The 21577-nt window shown below is 36.5% G+C and overlaps 2 protein-coding genes across 2 annotated transcripts; both read left to right on the plus strand.

Moving 5' to 3' along the window:
* The first annotated feature begins 5987 nt into the window (after positions 1-5987).
* Positions 5988-8970, plus strand: LOC113043935 (NACHT, LRR and PYD domains-containing protein 3-like). The gene is made up of 4 exons (XM_026203489.1): positions 5988-7504; positions 7941-7982; positions 8073-8514; positions 8937-8970. Exons 1-4 carry the CDS (start codon positions 7333-7335, stop codon positions 8968-8970), a joined length of 690 nt encoding a protein of 229 aa, XP_026059274.1. The 5' UTR covers positions 5988-7332.
* A 1435-nt stretch (positions 8971-10405) lies between these two features.
* LOC113044738 (neoverrucotoxin subunit alpha-like) lies at positions 10406-12445 on the plus strand. Its single transcript, XM_026204915.1, has 4 exons — positions 10406-10888; positions 10960-11133; positions 11521-11567; positions 11640-12445. The coding sequence occupies exons 1-4, from the start codon at positions 10704-10706 to the stop codon at positions 12179-12181; spliced, it is 948 nt and encodes a 315-aa protein (XP_026060700.1). The 5' UTR covers positions 10406-10703; the 3' UTR covers positions 12182-12445.
* The last annotated feature ends 9132 nt before the right edge of the window (positions 12446-21577 follow it).

Genomic DNA, 21577 nt, shown 5'->3' on the forward strand with positions numbered 1-21577 from the left:
AATAGCCAAAATGGTTCCACTTTTCAAAAAAGGAAATAAAAATGATATATATTATATTATAGACCCATATCCCTGTTACCACAATTATGTAAAATTTTAGAAAAATTATTTGTGTTTAGATTTAAAAAAAATTTGGATAAAAATGAGTTGTGAAATAATAGTCAATATGGATTTCGCTCAAATCATTCAACTGCAACAGCGATTTTGGAACTGGTAGAAGAAATAACCAATGCTATGGATAAGAAACATGTTACTGTAAGTGTCTTCGTGGACTTGAAAAAAGCGTTCGATACCTTAGACCACGAAATATTATTGAGTAAATTATATAAATATGGTATAAGAGGCATAACTCATCAGTGGGTCAAAAGCCATTTAAAAGAAAGAGAGCAATTTGTTGAAATTAACAACACAATCAAAAAATTGTCCAATAACTTGTGGTGTACCCCAGGGATCGGTACTATAAATGTGCCTTAATTTTGTTATATAATTCATTGATTGTTCCACATCTGACCTATTGCATTGAAGCATGGGGAAGTGCAAACAAGACTTATATTGAACCAGTTTTTTTATTACAAAAACGTGCCATTCACGTTGTAAATGGAAGTGAATATAGGGCCCACACAAATCCAATATTTATACAGTTAAAAATCTTAAAATTCAATGACTTATTCGAATATAGCCTTCTAAAAATAATGTATAAAGCTCATTTGAAAATATTACCTGACAAACTGCAAAATAGATTCATCAAGAGAGTTAGTAGATTCAATTTAAGAGGAACTGAAGTCTTTCAGAAACCTGAGTTCAGAACAAAATGAAAGGAAAGATGTGTCTCAATACAAGGTGTCCTAAATAGCGGAATTAAAACTTCAATATCGTTTTTTGTTTATAAGAAGAGTGTAAAAGCATTACTAATGAAGAAATATTATGCTTCTATTGAGCAGGAAAATGTGACATTTGATTTATGACTATGTATATGTGCTGCAAAGTAGACGTGTGTTGTAAGCGCAACTCTTTGGAACTGTAATTTAACTTATGTTGATACGGGGCAGATATTATAAGTTTATCTTCTTTCTGCTCCTTTTCATTTCTTTTTTTTTTTTTAAAGAATTAAATAAAATATGAAATGAATGAAATGCTGCCTTCACGTGCTTTTGGAATAATGAGTTTTTAAATATGAGTTTTGAAGGTACATAGCACATGTCCTCCAATTTTCAAACTTGAATGCAATGAGCTCGTAATCACAATTTATTTACGTCAAGACTAAAACATCAACCGCCAATATTGTACTTTTTCTCAACGTGTAATACGATATACAAGTCTAAAAACTGTTTAACTAACTTACCCCTTCAAACTCATCTGTCTTGGCGCTGAAAAGCATAGAGAAGTTGTCGTGGTCTTATTGGTTTTGGTGATTCGCACATTTCGCAGCGCACATTACCGCCATGGCATTAAATAAATCAATCAAAAGATATGGAGGTTTGTACAGCCCACTTGGAGCTGAAGTCCCACCCATTTGGAGCTGGCTCCGACCTCCGTTTACCAATCTCAAAAAAAGTCGACAAGTGCCAACACTGCCTCTCGGGGCTTGTGGGAGGACACAGTTTAAATAAAGCACAAGAGAGCTGCAAGACAGGTACCGCTTGTTTATTGTTTCCTAACTTGTTTGTAACTTTTATCAAAAAATAGCCTAGTTGAAGCAATATGCCCAAATGCTTATTAGAACCAAAGCTTATTGACTTTTTTTTTTTTTTTTTTTTTTTTTTTTGCGTCTCGGTAGCGTTATGCCACACGTTTAAAATTACTAAACGCAATAAATAACTTTAATACACTGTAAAGATGAATAAGTGAAACTATCACTTTTAGAACGAGTAGTTTACCAGTTAATTACCTGCAAAAAAAAAAAAAAACTTCAAAACTCGTCCAAGCGCTAAAGTAAAGGTCTCCGCAGAGCATTCTCATAGAATTTCCCGGAAGCTTGCCAAGAACTTCGTCTTTTGTTGTCATAGACAGTAAAAGGTTGGTGTCGACATTGTTTTATCGTTCTTGATGTGAATGGGCCTGAATATAAGACTTTGGATTTTCGTCTGCATGACTATAAGCAGGTTTGTATACGCCGAAGTTTGATGAGTAGCTACAATGTAGGCTTTGTAAAAGAAAAAAAAAAATTATAATAATAAATATTATTTGTTTATATATATATATATATATATATATATATATATATATATATATATATATGTTGCTTTATGTTTAGCTACACAAAGTAAATCAAGTCCGGTTGTGTTTGGGATTATTAAAAGTGCATACTACATGATTTTATTAAATGTACAAAAAAAAACATGAAGTCAAACCTAACTTATTGTTTATCTGATCTTATCTTTCGGTCTCTTCCAGCTATTTTAGCTGTACAATACAGTTTTGCTGCTTTGCAAACTGCTGTTTCTTGTCATGTTATTTCAATGTATTCTTGATGAACGTTGCTTTGTAGTGCAAAACAGTTTTACTATGCATTTACTGGATTCCTGGATGGAGTTTTAAAAAATGTTAGATTATTATTATCCACATAGGTCAGGGGCCGGACAAGTGCGTTAAATGCGTTAATAATTTGAATGCTTATTTTCTCCATAATTAATAAATCTAATTAACACGTTAAATTAAGAGCCCTAGTTTATATATATATATATATATATATATATTAGTGCTGTCAATCGATTAAAAAAAATTAACTAATTAATCGCACATTTTTTTTAAATTAATCGCGATTAATCGCGATTAATCGCAATTAAAAGACTGAAACTTTTTGGATATGTAAATGTAAAATGTAAATAATTAATGTAAACTCAAGACAAAGAAACTATTTAAATTCAAAATATGATTGTTTATTGGAATTTTTGTTTAACTTGTAACAGATTTTCTCATGTAAACAACATACCTGCAATAAACCATCAATATCCTCCAAATTAACTGTTGGCTTGAAAGCCATATTTATTACAGAAATAAAAACACAGGCATGTAAGTACCATTTGAATTTCAAAACAATCAATGCCAATAAAAAACAAAAATGATTTCCATGTTGAATTCTAAGTGGACTGCAAAAAAATTCCAAAGTATAGTCATTGCCAGTGCTTTAAGTGGGCCAGTACGCACAGGTACTCAGTACCGCCACTTCCAAATATAGCTCTTGAGCGTACCGCCACCTCTCCGTGCGCCCAGAACGTGCTTGTAGCGTACCGGTACGCTCATTTGGACATCTGTTTTAATAGAGGTTTTAATCTTTTACCTGCACTGCCGATTTTCAGAGCGCCCTTCACAATGCAAGCTTCCTAATTCATCCCACCGAGAGCAGAAACTACATTACCCATTCACCCTTAAGTTATACAAGTGAATAGCGCATGTGTCGCTTTTCCCACTGTTAAGTGTCAACAACTCAACGTGGCCGGAGAAGGTGTGTGAAACTCGTTGTGAGTTATACTAAAGCAAAATCTTGAGTATTTATTGTCTGATAAACATTAAAAACTGTCTGCGGAGGTTGAGTCGTCCTGCAGCCCCCGCTGGCTGTTCATTGGCTGCAGCATCTTTTTTCTAAGTTCTAAAAAAATACCGTAGACGGCAAGGCACAAATTTAGATATTCATTTATCTAATTAATCTATAGCCTATGCACAAAGACAATATGATCTTTTTGTCCCCTTTTTGTTTTAAAGCTTGATGAAGAGAGAGAGCGCAAGTTGCTGCAGCTGAGGAGGACAGTGATGCGCGCGTACAGGAGTGATTGACAGTTCGCGGCACTGTGTACAAAAAATACTCCGCTACACAATTATTTCGTTATTTTCGTTTAAGCTTATTAACGTTAGCGTTACAGAAAGGTCTGATTTACGCACTGTTACAGTCATTGTTTTTTTTTTTTTTAAACAATGACATTTGAGTTCATGATTTTAATGTTGCTGTTTCTTGTGGCAGACTAAATGAAGAGTAATGTTTCTTGTGGCAGACTGAAGAGTAATCCGAGTTTTATACTGAAACTTTCCGTCTAAAAGTCCTTCCTTGGTCTTATCCATATTTCTTTGCACGTTGAACACACATAGGCCACAACTGGAAATAAAAAAAACTGCAACCGCTTTAATTGCGTTATTTTATTTTAACGCGTTAAATATTTCAAATTAATCGAATGCGTTAACGCGCTAATTTTGACAGCACTAATATATATATATATATATATATATATATATATATATATATATATATATATATATATATATATATAACAGACTTTAAAGTTATGTCCCATCTGAACTCAATCCCATAGTAACCATTATATGGCCATAATAATTTAGACTCTGCTCACATGTTTGATGTAATATTTCCACTTAAACTTTGACAAGCATCATATATAAGAAATTCCACCCACATTTAGAACAGAAAGGCCATGTTGGCCATGCAGATATGTTGACCCAGAAACAAGGGGACACCAGGAGAGAGAAACATTTTCACAGAAGTTGCATATATAACACAAAAACAGAAGCACATTGCATATAAACTTGTCGCAGTACAAAGAAAAACAATCACGTCAAAATAAAATACAATACATTTTATTTAATTTTTTTTAATAAATAAAATATATAAATAAGATAATTTTAATTAAATTATAATAATATTAATAATAGTAAAATAAAATAAACACAACAAATGCAAAAGCATAATATGATAGATTATTTCTTATGTCAAGTCAGCTTTATTTATATAGCACATTCAACAATGGAGATTATTTCAAAGCAGCTTTACTGCATTAAATTTAAAAAAAAAGGGGGGTGTCAATGGAACAGGACAATAGTAAACACTAAATTTTCAGTTAAAGGCAGTTCATCCTTGAATTCAGTGATGTCATCATCCAGCTCAGTTCAGTTTAAATAGTATACAGTACGTGCAATCAAGTCAATGATATTGCTGGAAATTAATTGTCCCCAATTTAGCAAGCCAGAGGTGACAGTGGCAAGGAAATAAAACTCCATCAGTGACAGAATGGAGAAAGAAACCAGGCTCAGTCGAGGGGCCACCTCTCCTCTGACCAGACGAAACCAGCAGTTCAGTTCCAAGCTGCAACAAAGTCCGATTGTGCAGAGGACTCATCTGGTTCCTGGGGTCTTTTCCCGATGGCCGTCTAGGAGACAAGGTCTTCACTGGGGATCTGTCTCTGGGGCTCATCTAGTTGTCCTGATCACTTCTGACATTCAGGGCAACAGTAACTAAACCACATAAAAACTGCAACCGCTTTAATTGCGTTATTTTATTTTAACGCGTTAAATATTTCAAATTAATCGAATGCGTTAACGCGCTAATTTTGACAGCACTAATATATATATATATATATATATATATATATATATATATATATATATATATATATATATATATATATAACAGACTTTAAAGTTATGTCCCATCTGAACTCAATCCCATAGTAACCATTATATGGCCATAATAATTTAGACTCTGCTCACATGTTTGATGTAATATTTCCACTTAAACTTTGACAAGCATCATATATAAGAAATTCCACCCACATTTAGAACAGAAAGGCCATGTTGGCCATGCAGATATGTTGACCCAGAAACAAGGGGACACCAGGAGAGAGAAACATTTTCACAGAAGTTGCATATATAACACAAAAACAGAAGCACATTGCATATAAACTTGTCGCAGTACAAAGAAAAACAATCACGTCAAAATAAAATACAATACATTTTATTTAATTTTTTTTAATAAATAAAATATATAAATAAGATAATTTTAATTAAATTATAATAATATTAATAATAGTAAAATAAAATAAACACAACAAATGCAAAAGCATAATATGATAGATTATTTCTTATGTCAAGTCAGCTTTATTTATATAGCACATTCAACAATGGAGATTATTTCAAAGCAGCTTTACTGCATTAAATTTAAAAAAAAAGGGGGGTGTCAATGGAACAGGACAATAGTAAACACTAAATTTTCAGTTAAAGGCAGTTCATCCTTGAATTCAGTGATGTCATCATCCAGCTCAGTTCAGTTTAAATAGTATACAGTACGTGCAATCAAGTCAATGATATTGCTGGAAATTAATTGTCCCCAATTTAGCAAGCCAGAGGTGACAGTGGCAAGGAAATAAAACTCCATCAGTGACAGAATGGAGAAAGAAACCAGGCTCAGTCGAGGGGCCACCTCTCCTCTGACCAGACGAAACCAGCAGTTCAGTTCCAAGCTGCAACAAAGTCCGATTGTGCAGAGGACTCATCTGGTTCCTGGGGTCTTTTCCCGATGGCCGTCTAGGAGACAAGGTCTTCACTGGGGATCTGTCTCTGGGGCTCATCTAGTTGTCCTGATCACTTCTGACATTCAGGGCAACAGTAACTAAACCACATATAGGTGTATGAACACAACGCTTACTAGAGTTAGTATTCCTGCACCTAGGTAAACTATAATTACGGCAGATGGAAGAGGACTGAAATACTGAAGGAGTGGGTTTTCTGGATCATTTAAATGTTCCATATAATGTTACCAGATTATATGTGCTTTCCAAATCATAGCTAAAGTGATTTCTTTGGAGGTTTGATATGTGCCTAATGATGAGGGTCATTTAAAATGGAAAGTATATTCCAAGTTGAAACGTTACCAAATCCACAGAATGACTCTATTGCAATTGACCAATCATAAGCTAACATCCAGGATCAACACTGCTCTATTACCGCACAGTACGGTTAAATTAATTTACAGTTAGCCAGTTTAATATGGAGAGGCACTGACATGTAGACCTTCATTTATATGTTTTTGACCTACACTGGACTGGACATAACGTAGCTCTTTAGGTCTGTATGTTAGCATGGACTCATTAACTTTAACATTAACTAGTTTTAGCCAGAGATACTTTGCTGAATCAAAAGATGACATTAACATACTGCTTGAGCAGATGACAAATTAATGCGAGTATGAAATCTAAAAAATGAAACGTTTTTGTCTTCATTGGGATTGGGGTTGAATGCTTATGGTAATTTTGCCCTGTTTTGGTTGGGTTTAGGAAAACATTATAAAACTGATGCAAGGTTCAGATCTTCCCATGGTTATCTTTGGTGCAGAAACCTTAAGATGTCAAGAGTTTTGCACCCCGTTTAACTGATACTTAACTGACGTGGCTCATTTGCATTCAAGGGGAAGTGTTTACCGATAGGTCAATTCATCATTCTACTCATTATTTTACAGCGGTTAATGATCTGGAGGTCTTGCACATTACCAGAAAACAGCTTGTTACCCCCATTGAAAAATAAGGTGGATACAAGACCAAGGTAGACAAGATGGTATCTGTTCCAGAGCAACTTCTAGAAGCAGCGGATGAGTTGGATAAAAACAAGACTTCAGTCAGTGTTGATTTGAATGCTAAAGCAGGTGCAACTGTAATCGCTCCTGTACTCACTAAAAATGTCATTCAAGGCCCAGTAAATATCAGCTTCTACTCTGGTGCTGTCGGTAAGATCATACCACTGTAGTTAACTGTGGTTAACATCAGAGTTTCCAAATTTGCTTATTATCATCCAGTCCAGGCTTTTTTCCTTTATTTACTTTATAGATTTCGACAGTCACATGATTTATTTTTCCACTATATACAGTTTTCAGCACTATGTTTAATTTACATTATTTTGTTTTGTTTTTCAACAAATTGTTTTATTTTTCAACAAATTCAACAAATATATATATTTCACCAAATTCCCCAAGGGTCATTTATGTGGGATGTAATTTTTGAGACCAGGCTGCTTATTTCTCTAGCAAATGTGTTGTAATGTGTTGCAATAAGTTTGCAAGGTTTGAATAAATATGCTTTGCTAACACTTCAGTAGCTAAAAAAATTGGTTTAATACTTTATATGTGTATTTGTCTGGCTTTTTTTCTAATGCTTACTCAAAAGTTCCCAAAAATCCGCATGAAGGACAGCTGTCACAGAATCAAGGTACAAAACAATTGCCACTTCTTCATTCAGTTTATAATTGTATTACATCGTATTTAGATCCATGTTTAAATGGGGTTTTTTTTATTCTAGAGGATAACATCTTGCAAAAAATCCTGGAAAGTCACAAACAACACCTCAAGGCCAAAACGGAACGTGTGTTTGAGGGCAAAAAGGAGAACAAAACACACCTCAGCAAAGTGTATACTGAACTCTTCATCACTGAAGGGGGCATTACAGAAGTCTATGATGAACATGAGGTTCTGAAGTTTGACCAAGCCTTGAAAACTCCCAAATTTGAGGACACACCGATCGACTGCAATGACATATTCAGTTTACTGAAGCAAAAAGATGAGGGAAACATTGTGGTGACCAAAGGCATCGCTGGCATTGGAAAGATGTTCTCTGTGCACAAGTTCATTCTGGATTGGGCTGAAGGAAAAGCCAATCAGGATGTGGACTGTGTGTTTCTGCTGCCATTCAGAGAGATGAACTTGATTAAAGATGATAAAAAGATCAGTCTCCATGAGCTTCTGTTGGAATTTTATCCTGATTTGAATGATGTAGAAAACACCAAGTTTTATAAAAAATGCAAATTGGCATTTATCTTTGACGGACTTGACGAGAGTCGCCTTGAATTGAATTTTGATTGTAAATTAATAAAATCTGTCAATGCGCGTTCATCTGTTGGTGTTTTATTTACAAGCCTAGTTATAGGCAAACTGCTTCCGTCGGCTTTCATCTGGGTGATGTCACGACCAGCAGCAGCCAATCTGATCCCTTCTGAGTATGTAGGATTGTTAACGGAGGTGCGTGGATTCACCGACCAGCAGAAAGAAGAAAATTTTAGAAAACGGATCGTAGATGAAGCTCAGGCCTCCAAAATTATCTCACACATCAGGACGTCTCGAAGTCTCTATATCATGTGCCACATTCCCGTCTTCTGCTGGATCACAGCTACCGTTCTTCAGGATATTCTGGTCAAAAATGATTGACAAGACATTCCTTCAACCCTCACCGAAATGTACATCCATTTCCTTCTGATACAGATGAACATGAAGAACCAGAAGTATGAGAGAAAACAGGACAGAGATCGCACAAAGCTTTTGAGTTCAAACAAAGACATGATCTTCAAGTTGGCTAAACTGGCATTTGAACAGCTGAAGGAGGATAATGTCATGTTCTATGAGAAGGATCTGAAAGCATGTGGCATCAATGAAAGTGTGGAGTCCACAGGATTGTGCACTGAAATCTTCAAGAAGGACTCTGTTTTGCATGAGATGAAGGTGTATTACTTCATACATTTGAGTGTGCAGGAGTTCCTGGCCGCATTGCATGTGTTCCTCTGCTATTTGAAGCAGGACAAGGATGAGCTGATTTTCTTCCTGGAGAATTCACGTCCTAATAAGAAAGAACTGCTGTATGTTCTGCTGAGGAAGGCGATCGATAAAGCAAAGGAGAGTGACCGAGGGCATTTCGATCTCTTTTTGCGGTTCTTGCTGGGTATTTCTCTTGAGTCCAATCAGAAACTCCTCATTGGCTTGCTGGACGAAACACTGAACAGTAAAAACTGCATCAATAAAACCATCCAATACATCAAGCAACTGCAAAACAATGACAAGTGCCCAAATAAATCCATCAACCACTTCTTCTGCATCCTGGAGCTGCAGGACAGAACCCTGTACCAACAAATCATGAAATATCTGAGGTCAGAGAGCGGCCAGCCAAAAGCAGTGTCCAACTCCAACTGCTCAGCGCTGGTATATGTGCTTCTGATGTCAGGTGAGGTGCTGGATAACTTTGACCCAAAGATGTTCAACAAAACATATGCAGGATGTAGGAGACTCGTCCCAGCTGTGAGATGCTGCAGAAAAGCCTTGTAAGTAAGAAAACACTTTTTTACAGCATATTCTGTTTATAATATCTTTTTATTTTTATACAGATTTCCCCAAAATACAGTTTTTATATTATTTCTCCAAATCCTGTTTTATTTTTTCAACACATTGTGTTTTTTTTTTTTTTTTTTTTTTTACCCAAAACTTCTTTAAACATATTCGGTTTTATTTCTCAACATACTCTATCCAATGCAATTTGAGTAATCCAATATTTGGATTCCAACATTTATATGCAGTAATTCACATTATTATTATTATTATTATTATTATTATTATTAAATTTTTTCTGATCTGTTTTTGAAACTATGTAGAGGTGAACTCTTCATGACTAGCCAACATTTTCCCATCTTTCCAGGTTTTCAGACTGTGGATTGACAACAGTGCTGTGAAACAGTGGCTGTGGCTCTTCAGCTAGAAGACTGTCCTCTGAGCGAACTGGACCTGAGTTACAATTACAGCATAGAGGCAGGGGTGAAGATGCTTTCTGCTGGACTGAAGAGCCCACACTGTCACCAGGTCATTAGCATTTCCATATCTATGTGAACATGCTGTCTGAAATGTAATGCTGATATTGTATTTGTTCAGGTTGGCCTGGTGTCATTTCAACCAGGAGAGCTGTATGGAGCTGGTCTCTGCTCTCAAGAATATCTCACATCGTCTAAGAGAGCTCGACCTCAGTGGCAATGAACTGCAGGACTCTGGGCTCCTTAAGCTCCTAAATGAGATGGAAAATATAGAGAGAAAACTTCAGGTTCTGAGGAAAGTATTGATGATGCTTGGCATTTAGCACACTGTATGAGGCATACGATTGCTAAAAGACTGTTATGACATGTTTTCCTGCAGGCTGAGCTGGTGTAACCTAACTTCAAAGAGTTGTGAGCACCTTTCTTTGATCCTCAGCTCAGATTCGCCCCTGACAGAGTTGGATCTGAGTAACAATGACCTGCAGAATTCAGGAGTGAAGATGCTCTCTGATGGACTCAAAAATCAAAACTGTCAGCTGGAGATACTGAGGTAAAACTAGGAGCTTTAGTTTATTTATTTGACAAATTGATTCTCATTCGTTTTTTTTTTTCAATCTGCAGGTTGTCTGGTTGTATGGTGACAGAGGAAGGCTGTGGTTATTTGTCTTCAGCTTTGAGTTCAAACCCCTCACACCTGAGAGAGCTGGATCTGAGCTACAATCACCCAGGACTATCAGGAGTCCAGCTGCTCAAACACAAACTGGAGGATCCAAAATATAAACTGCAGATAGTCAAGTATGTCTTTTGAGTCAATGATGTGGCATTCATTTTTTGATAGGTCTTGTGTATGCAGACAATGACTTAAATAATCCCTTATGATTCAGTGTCTTCTTTTTAAATTTGTCAGTATTTTGGTGGTCCACAGGTTAAAGAAGAATGGCTCAATAAAAAGCTTTTTAATAAAATCTAGCTGTAAAATCTTTTGAATTAAGACAAAACATCAGTCATGGGGTCACTGTTGTTTAAGTAACAGACAAGAATCAATTATACATTTCTGCTGCTACTTCTTTTATTATAGTTCATTAATAACCTGTAAATCAAACTCTTTACCTTTTGTTTTTATTTGCTTTCATTATCATAACCTTTTCTTACTTTGCTCTTCTTCTTCATTCATTTCTACAGAACTGAGCCTATGGGTAAACACTTCATTAAAGCAGGGATTAAGAAGTGTAAGTTTCTTACTCTGTTATCTCTCTCTGTCTCCCTCTGAGGCACTAACGGATGTGTTTTCTGTCTCACAGATGCATGCAATCTCACGCTGGATCCAAACACAACTCATGTTCAGTTGTGTCTCTCCAATGGAGACAGAACAGCAACATGTGTAATGCAGAGGCAGCCATATCCAGATCATCCAGAGAGATTTGAATCTTTCCAACAGGTGCTGTCTAGAGAGAGCCTGTCCGGCCACTGTTACTGGGAGGCTGAATGGACGGGTCCGGAGGGGACAGTCGGGGTGACCTACAAAAACATCCTGAGGAAAAATGATGATCTTTGTACACTAGAGGCCACCGGTCAGCTTGGAAGCAATCGTGTGTCATGGAAAATTACCTTTGCAGGTATTCCAAGTGTTTCTCACGCTGACGAAGAAATTTATATAAAAGCTTCATCCTCTTGTTCCTCTAAAAGAGTTGGTGTGTTTGTGGACACAGCGGCTGGTGTTTTGTCCTTCTACAGCGTCTCTGACACACTCACACACTTGTACACCTTCCTTGAGGCTTTTAAAGATCCTCTCTATGCAGCATTCAGGGTGGACAGTGACTCTGTGTCCTTTTGCCAGATGTAACCTGCAAGCCTCTTTATCCTAACATTATACACATTTATTGCCACTTTTTTTGCTCTGTGTGTCAACATAAATGATAATCTGAATTTAAGCAGGTAAAATGCAAAGGATTTTACATTTTACTGTAAATAACAACCAAACCACATTTTAGAAATGACTTGATGATTTGCCTTTTTAAAGTGATAGTTCACTTTCAAATTACATTTTGGTATGTTTTAGCTTACCTCAAGGACATCCAAGATGTAGGTGTCTTTGTTTCGCTGCATTTTCCATTTTGATATTTTTAGTTTAAACCGTTCTTGTCTGTGACTCATATAATGGAGGTCTATGGTCACCACCTCAAAGAGCATGCATCATCGTAAGTACACATTGATGACCTAAGACAGTGTTTCTCAAACTTTTTCAGCCCAAGGACCACTTTATCTCCCATTTTTTTTCTGAGGACCACCTAACAGAATCCCACTCTAACACTCCCCCAAAAACCAACAAAATAGGAAGGATAAGCTACATTTAAGTTTAATATGCGACTGTTTCAAGTCAAAAACTAATTATTCAAACACAAATATTATACACAAATAATATGATCAGAAATTATTATATTAATTTGTATTTAATTTGAAAAAGTAAATGCGAAATGAGTTGCAGCTTAATATGAACAACAAACTGCACATGTGAAAAAAAAACTGCAATTAAACACTGCAACTTAAACACAGCCTAGGTCCCACTTAATGCCATTCCATTAGTTTAAAACTGAGGTGGTGGGTATAGGAAGTCTATGGTTGTAACTATGATAACAATAAAATGCTGAAAAAAATGTTCCCCTCAATGTCCACCAATATCACTGAAATTACTGGGATTTTACACATGAAAAAAGAGGAGAGTTTTAGGTCATCTTTTCGCGGACCACTAGGGGGCAATGGCGGACTGTTAGAAAACGAACAGTGTTTATATTGTTTTTACCTCTTGTACACACAACTGATCTGAGGACGCGAGTGCTTCCTGATGTGACGTGTGCGCGTGCTCTGGCTTAGTCTGCGCAAGCGTGGAAAGTGCCGGAAGTGATCTCTCGCAGATGAACGTCACTCATTGTTTACTGTTTACCACACGATAAGCCACCAATCTGCACTGTCAGAAATATAATGCAGTAATTGTAATTAAGTAATTTGTTTATAATGCACCCTATAATCTTTGCGACTATAATAAAAATACAACACATTACTCACTCTATTGACAGCGTGCCATTGGGTCCCTCTGGCCTTGGACGTCGCCTCCAGTACATGGCAAACAAAACACAACGTGCAAAACACTGCGTCTCAACAGCAGAGAAACCTCAGGATCTTCAGTCAGGCAGATGTGTGATGGGATACTGTCAATGTCCTCATCTTATTCTTGTAGTTGTGGCATTTCTATGTTCCATTCGTGACAACATATGCTCTCCACTTCTGTTGGCATCTCACAACACTTACTACTAAAACACCATCAATTTTGAAGAGATCTCTGTCTCTCTGAGGCTTGAAGACCTGCTGCTGCAGCGGATGCATCGCTCCTGAGTACTTAATAAATATGGTTGTGAAAAAAATTAAACGTTGTCTGTTGATATATTGAAATCGTCTTCCATTGCAATTTCCTGCACGTCTAAATATGTTTAGATCTTCACAGTGAAAGGTAACACTTCCGAAATCTCTGTGTAAACCATAGACAGTAAGTGTAAACAATGAGTGATGTACACGATCACTTCTGGGGCTTTCCATGCTTGCGCAAAAATGTACATGTGCAGACATTGGCGTCAGTCAAGATCACTGCAGAGACACAATGATCATTGAACAGTCTTGGTATACCAAGAGTAGGGTGACCATATGAACCATTTTCCCAGGACGCATCCTTGCCAGGATTTCTATATTGCCTAAATCATCCAAAGTAGTTTGACCAATAACGTGCAAGTATTGTACATAATCGACCAATCGTGGCTTGTGAGAAGGTGAGATCTACAGAGATCAATCAAAGCAGTGTTGCCAGACGTACCATAATTATCGTATTTGTACGATAATTTTACCTCTGTACGATCAATACTGAAAAAAATCCCTTAATGTACGATCATGTCAGAATTTTATGAAAAGGTCGTGTCAAAATGTTGTTGGTTTAGAATAGATAAATAACTCTTTTGACTCGTGTACAATCATTTTCTTCCAAATACGATAATTTTGAACTTCTGCTGAAATATGAGTTTATCACCACTCGATCTGTGTGCAGCTGCTGCTCTCTCTCGCTCTCTCTCTCTCTCTCTCTCTCTCTCTCTCTCTCGTGTGCACATGCGTGAGTGTTTGTGGAGTGAGTCTGAGCTTTCTATTTGATTGTTAGCGTGAGTTTTTGGTTGCAGAACCACAAATAAGCAGGTTTAAAGTGATCTTTTTCTCTTCCTTTCCATCTTGGGAGTTTGGTAGTTTTTGTTTTCACTTTAGTCTTGGGGAAAGTGCACTCCGGGCCGAATGCACCTGCTCAGTTCAGAAAGCATGTCGGCCCCGTATTCACGATTGCTAAATACACTCACGAGGCGTCAAGCTGTTAAGGTGGCGTTCGCAGTGAGTGTACAGAACTGATGTCTTGCTATAAAAGTTGTTGGTTATGAAGTATTCTGTCAGCAACAAAAATGAACAATGCTACAGGGATTTTTTTACATACCTTAAACAAAGCTAATGAGCTGGTTGAGTGGGGAATTGTTGTGGATGGTCTCTTTACATCTCTCCTCCCTCTGTCAATGCCATCTAGAAAAGTTAAACTGTCTAATGTTCCTCCGTTTATTAGCGACGAGTTGTTGTCACAGTCTCTTTCCTGGTATGGCAAATTGGTTTCTCCGATTTAAAAAAATCCCCATTGGACGTGAATCCCCATTGTTGAAACACGTTCTTTATTTTGGACAATTTGCTTGCATGGTTGCAAATGACAGCACTGAATTGGATCTCACGTGTAAGTATCGTATTGATGATTTTGACTATGTTTTCTATGCGGCAACAGGGAACATTAAGTGTTCTGTTGCAATACTGTTGGGCACTTAATCCAAGATTGTCCTGAAAAAGAGATACACCAGCTACACAAAACACAATCGACACAGCTGGTCTTGCCGAGACTGCACAGCTGGCGGTAGATAAAGCTGTGGCGGAGGCGATCGTGGCAGAACTGGCCGAGCCTGAAGTAGTTTTGGAGGAGCCGCAAAAAGTTGAGCCACAGTTAATCGTGGAGGGGGAATGTGTTACTAAAGAAACAAACAACCTGGAGAACACTAAGTGTGTTGATGATAAGATTGTTCTGAAAGACCTGACAGCCTCTAATTCAGACAATTTTGAGGAAGATGAGCAGCCTGTAATAGATGTTGTGTGTGAGAATGCTGACTTCGATTTAGAGGCAAAGAGTACACTGTTTAAAGCACCACGCAAACAAAAGAACAGTGTTAATACTTGTGATTCGGGATTTGGAAAGAAAATGGAAACAGAATGTGAAGGGCAGTGTGATATAGAAAGTGACAGTGAATCGGATTGAAGGGTCTCCCTTTCGCAGAGTTAAGGGGTGAGTCATAGTTATGAATTGGAAGACATCAAACTGTTTCTCAAAACAACTTAAAACAGTAGAGGGGTATGAGTCAATGAATATTCTCCTGACATTAAGCAATTCGTTGAGAGAACACGGTGTTTGATGACTGAAGGATTGTTTACCGATAAATCTATTGGTCAAAAATATTAGTGAGAAAACTTAATACTGAAATGAGTGATGGAGCTGAAAAAAGCTAATTTAATTAAGCTTAGAGGTTTTTTTTCTTATTTTTTATGGACGAGGTCAGCGTTGCATCCATAAATATAAATGGTGCAAGAGACGTGAGAAAAAGAGCAATACTATATGAGGTTTTTAAGCAGAAAAAAATAGATATTATCTCTGTTCTGAATTATCTCTTTTCTAAGTCATAATACTACTTTAAGTGGAGGAGTTGCTGTTTTATTTTCCAAAAGTTTCAAACCAGTGTCTTATGATATTGATGAAATTATAAAAGGTAGACTTTTGAAGGTTGAAGCTTTATTTGAAAATCATGCCTTTGTTTTTAATTGTGTCTATGCTCCCACCTCAGGAGTTGAAAAATGTTGTTTTTGAATAACCTCAATTTAATTCTACAAAATTGTAGTGGTGAAGAGTTTTTATTTCTGGGAGGAGATTTTAATTTCACTGAACAAAATCTTGACAGGAATCATGGAGGCATTTCAATGGCAATATACTTGGTCTCATACTCGTGATAATGTTTTGTCCTTAGCGAGACTGGACAGGTTTTATACTTTTAAACATCAATGTAGTATTTTTGTAAGTGTTTTATGGTTCCTGTAAGTTTCTCTGATAACAGTATGGTGTGTTGTTCTTCTTCTTTGATTTCCATTAAACCAAAGAGTGCCTATTGGCATCTTAATATTTCCCTGTTGTGTGATAAGAATTTTGTTGTCGCTTTTTTAGGGAAACATTTAGAGCCACAAAAAATTATCTCCAGTCTTTGAGACAGTGGTGGGATTTTGGAAAAATACAAATTAAACAGCTTTGTCAACAGCACACTCGAAATATAACTGTACAGATGTCAATAGATATGAAAAACTTGGAGGCGTCAATAGTAAAGCTTCAGGAGTTAGATGATTTAACTGGGGAGAACAGCTGTTTCGAAGCTCTCTAAATAAAAAGGACTTAGTGACCTTGGTGGTATAAGGCACAAGGAGCTCTGTTTCAGTGCCTTTCTAGAACATTGACCAAATGGATGCTCCAACTAAATTTTTCTTCAATTTAGAAATAAAGACATAAATTCATGCGCTATGTTCTGAATCTGGCAATTTATTAACTGACCCTATTGATATAAAAAGGAGGGCTGTTTGTTTTTATGAAAAACTGTACAAGTGTGATTGTGACGTGGAGACTGATATAAACAATGTTTTTTTTAAAAAAAACATTTCTCAAGGGTGTCTGAAGAAGGCAACTTGAAACTCAGTAATGCCTTGAGCCTAGAGGAGTTGCACAAAGCCCTGATGAGTATGGAGTTGGGGAAGCCACAGGCACCGATGGTCTCCCAGTAGACTTTTATAAGTTGTTCTAGTCAGTGTTGGGGGAGGATCTCTAAAACGAGTCAATCTTTTGTTCGTTATCTGGCTCGGCTTCATCTTCAGTTATCTCCTCACAGCAGTTCAGTCAGTGTACTGTTTGAGTGCATGAATTACTCCGGGATATTGGTTTGTTTGAACTCAGAGGGAGTGTCAGCCACATTAAAAAAGTGAACAGCTTAAGTCGTTTGCGGATTAATGCGTATTGGAGACGTGAACCGTTTTAAACGATTCAGTTTGATTTGGTGAACTGGTTCAAGAAGATCCGGTTACTTCAAATGATTCGTTCGCGAACCGAATATCACTACACTGCAGATTTGAACTCTCTCACAACAGACACGGAAGAGAAAACAATGATGAATAAAGTCGTAGTTTTTGCTATTTTTGGACCAAAATTTATTTTCAATGCTTCAAAAAATTCTAACTGACCCTCTGATGTCACATGGACTACTTTGATGATGTTTTTCTTACCTTTCTGGACATGAACAGTATACTGTACACACAGCTTCAATGGAGGGACTGAGAGCTCTCGGACTAAATCTAAAATATCTTAAACTGTTTTCCGAAGATAAACGGAGGTCTCACAGGTTTGGAACGACATGAGGGTGAGTTATTAATGACATAATTTTGATTATTGGGTGAACTAACCCTTTAAACCTGAATGGAGAGTCCTGTATAAGCCACCGTTACCAAAGAGAATAGGAAAAATACAATGGAGAATCCTTCATGGCGCAATTGCTGTCAATGCTTTTGTTTCTGTTTTAAATCTTGAATTGAGTCCTGAATGTCCTTTTTGTTTTAAAAGAGAAACAGTTTTTCATGCTTTTATGGAGTGTTCTAGGTTAAATCCTTTATTAGGGGTATTAAGGAATCTTTTTGGTTGTTTTAATGAAACATTTTCAAAGAACATTTTTGTATTTGGTGCTAAATATGTGAAGAAAAAACGTTATGATTGTCAATTACTGGATTTTATTTTGGGTCAAGCTAAATTAGCTGTTTATACAAGTAGAAAGAATAGAATTGAACAGAAGTCTAGGCAAAATGTGGTGGCTTTGTTCTCAGCCCTTGTAAAGGCTAGAGTTTTGATCGATTTTAACTTTTATAAGGCAGTAGAGGATCATTTGTCTTTTGAACTGAAATGGTGTTGCAAAGGAGCATTTTGCTCAGTTTTTGAAGGTATTTTTTTTTTCACTTTTCCTGTGATTATGTATTATCCTTGTATTATTTGATTTATAATTTGTGCACTTGTTTATGGTCTATTTGTAATAAAGAGCTATTCAAAATTCAAAAATTCAATTCTCAATCTCCCTTTCTCTCTCTCTCTTTCTCTGTGCATGCTGGGTAGAAGTAGTTTGGGAGGGTGATCATGGTGAGAGGGAAAATTGAAAGTTTTTTTCCATACTACTTTTTTGGGAGGTTTTTTGGAAAACTTTCTATGTGTTTATTTTTGCAGGATTAGTACGTGTTCATGTGTGGTGGGCTGGTGTTGTCGTTGTGGGGACAGAGATGGCGTCATATGTGAGTGTGTGCAGTTACAATTTCAAATGTTCCACCATTCATTCCTGAAGCTGAAATTTAGTGTGAGCTGACACATTTTTGGAAAATCACCAGTGGAATTAGAATGGTTCCACTTGTCTGCAAAAATGTGAATTAAAAACATGTGCTGTTGTTTAGGCAACAAGTGTTTATGTTTTTAAATTCGCAAATGCTAAATTTGTTGTTTCGATGCATGTATGAAAGCAGGTTGTTTATGTTGTATGCGAGCACAGGTGAGATGTGCTGTTTTGAATGCGGGGCTGTTGGGCACGTAAGGTTATCTTGTCATTTTAGTGCTGTAGCAGGCCCGAGTGGGATTGAAACTGAAGTGCAAGAGAATTCACGTAGAAAGTAAATGATAGTCAATACTAACGATGTGAGAAATGAGAGATTCTTACTGAGGAAGTAACGAATAATGAGGACAGTTTTACTGAGAATGTAAGTAAGAATAAGGAGTTGTCTGATGAGAATGAGCAAACGGCTGAAAAGATGAAGTATAGATGTCTGATATAAAAGAGGTGTAAAGGATTAAACATCAGATAAGCAGGGAATGTGACTAAAAGATTCTGGAGATATTGAAGATCAAGGTGATGACAAGACTTCAGAAAAGGTATGGAAATTACGTGAGGATGAGATGAACAAGGTTGATGATGAGGATGGTGTTTTATGGTCCGATTTTAGGTCCGATTTAGACGTTCACAGAACCTCTTTACATGGTTAAAAACTAGTTCAAAAGTGTTCAGTGGAGATATTTTCAACATAATTTAAGGCTCATTTAGACATAATTTATACTGTTTCTGGAACAAATCAACACTCTCAGGATGCGTTAGATTTAGACTCTTAATTGTAATTTCAAAACACAGTGTTTGTCCTTAAATCAAGAAAATAAAATAATCTTTATAAAATAATGAAATAACTGATGATTGAGAATGTGGTAAAATCAACTGCAAATCAAAGACATTAAATCTCTGAAGATCTCAGCAGAGGGGGATCAAACATCTCCACAAACATCTTCACTAGCTTCATTCATTAGATTAACTTTATTTCTGACAGACATTTAGAGAAGCTCTTATTGAGAATTAACAGAGGTTTACATGATGATATCTGTTTCATTTGAAGTCACCATTGTGGTGAACAGTGTTTGGTTTAGTTGGGATCTTGGTACTCCATGTGTTAGCCTCTGTTGCAACTGTGTGTTTGTGAAACACTGTTGTTGCAGCAAAGAAAGTCAAAATTCAGAGAGCTCAGGAGGTATCAGCTCTTTATTGATGATGAAAACGTCATCACATAACAAGCATCTGAAGTCAAGAAGTTAGTTTTCTTTGTTGTTGTTTTTTCATATATAGCCCCCAAACCTTTGACTCTACAGTACAATCTCCAAGAGCAAAATACTTGCTTATTTTGAAGATGGACAAAATGCGTGTGTTTGAAATATTTTGAGTAAAAGCGTCATGTACTCACACCCATATAAATTTATCATATGCATCACAACCACAGTGACAATCAAAACAGCTTCATAGCACAAACTCATCCTTATTTTCCAGACATTTTTATTTTTATTGTCACCATTGATTTGATGCATATCCAAAATCTTGATGTCTGTGTGTGACAGCATGTTATGTTTTCTAAAATTAAGGAAATCTTTTTTTTTTCTACAATTTTACTACCCATGAAATACACAGGATAGTGGCAAATACTGGTGTGGAGTCAAGACAGGATAGTTTAATAATGATTATAAGAGATTTACCTGGAGAGATTTACCTGGATATTGAACATGGTAAGTCAGAATATACTGTATATTTGCATGTATGCTGTATGTAAATCATAATGAAACTAATATTTAGTCAAAAGAAATATAAGAGAGGTCTGTTTGCAAGTGTGTCAGTATTGTATGTGCTCAAAGACATAGAGAGGCAAGACAAAGTTAACCAAAGTATCCTCTGCAGATGGTGAAGAGTGAGTGTTCACACCACACACAACAAAAATACTGAACCACATCACTTCCTGCCACATGTACCCTATGTAATTGTCAGAGTTAAATCCAGTTACATGTGAGAGAGTCACTTTATCTGTCGACATTTAGCAATTCAAAAATACAGGTAAGTACAAGTTTTATGTTTTATTTAAAGCAGAATCTCATTGTAAAATCAGTTAATTAACAATTCATTTGAACAAACACTTCTGGTCACACATAGACCAATTTATTTCCACCACACACCAGACATCAGTGAAGGGTTAATAATGATGAAAGGCTCAACAAAAATTCAACAAAAAAAAAACATTTTCATGAGTGGAACAAAAATATGTCAGGACTTTTCAAGTAGGTATCGCTGCAGCCCGGAGACCTCCAAATGGGAGGAGCCTTTGCCGCAAGTGGGCTGGACTTCACGGAGACCTCCAAGTGGGAGGAACTTTTGCAGCAAGTGGGCTGGACTTTACAAATGGGCGGGGTTTAATTGGAACCCTCACATTGCCGGGGTGTGCGCGAATCAGGATGGCAGGAAGTAGGATAGCCTACTAATGATAAACAGATTTAGTGTTTTTCATTGTAGTTTAAGTTTTATTTATTACCAAGAGGTTGTAATATAATTTTGTGAGAACTGCAAACACTCAAGTATATCGCATGATATTCATTTGATAATTATATCAGTATCAAGAAAGTGAATGTGTAATTTAGAGCAATAAAATGCTTGCTGTATGTTGTATGCCTTTAATGTTTGTCTTTAATGCAAGTTTGAAATCTGAG

The sequence above is a fragment of the Carassius auratus genome, chromosome 26 (assembly GCF_003368295.1).
Source record: "Carassius auratus strain Wakin chromosome 26, ASM336829v1, whole genome shotgun sequence".
In the NCBI taxonomy this organism is placed as follows: domain Eukaryota; kingdom Metazoa; phylum Chordata; class Actinopteri; order Cypriniformes; family Cyprinidae; genus Carassius; species Carassius auratus.

Bases quoted from the DNA above. Each gene is read 5' to 3' on its own strand.
- LOC113043935 (XM_026203489.1), top strand. From the start codon at position 7,333: ATGGTATCTGTTCCAGAGCAACTTCTAGAAGCAGCGGATGAGTTGGAT. The intron at 7,983-8,072 runs GTACAAAACAAT...TTTTTATTCTAG, and splicing joins ACAGCTGTCACAGAATCAAG to AGGATAACATCTTGCAAAAA. The intron at 8,515-8,936 runs GTTGGAATTTTA...GCTGGATCACAG, and splicing joins ATCAGTCTCCATGAGCTTCT to CTACCGTTCTTCAGGATATT.
- LOC113044738 (XM_026204915.1), top strand. From the start codon at position 10,704: ATGTTTTCCTGCAGGCTGAGCTGGTGTAACCTAACTTCAAAGAGTTGT. The intron at 11,134-11,520 runs GTATGTCTTTTG...TCATTTCTACAG, and splicing joins TATAAACTGCAGATAGTCAA to AACTGAGCCTATGGGTAAAC. The intron at 11,568-11,639 runs GTAAGTTTCTTA...TCTGTCTCACAG, and splicing joins TAAAGCAGGGATTAAGAAGT to ATGCATGCAATCTCACGCTG.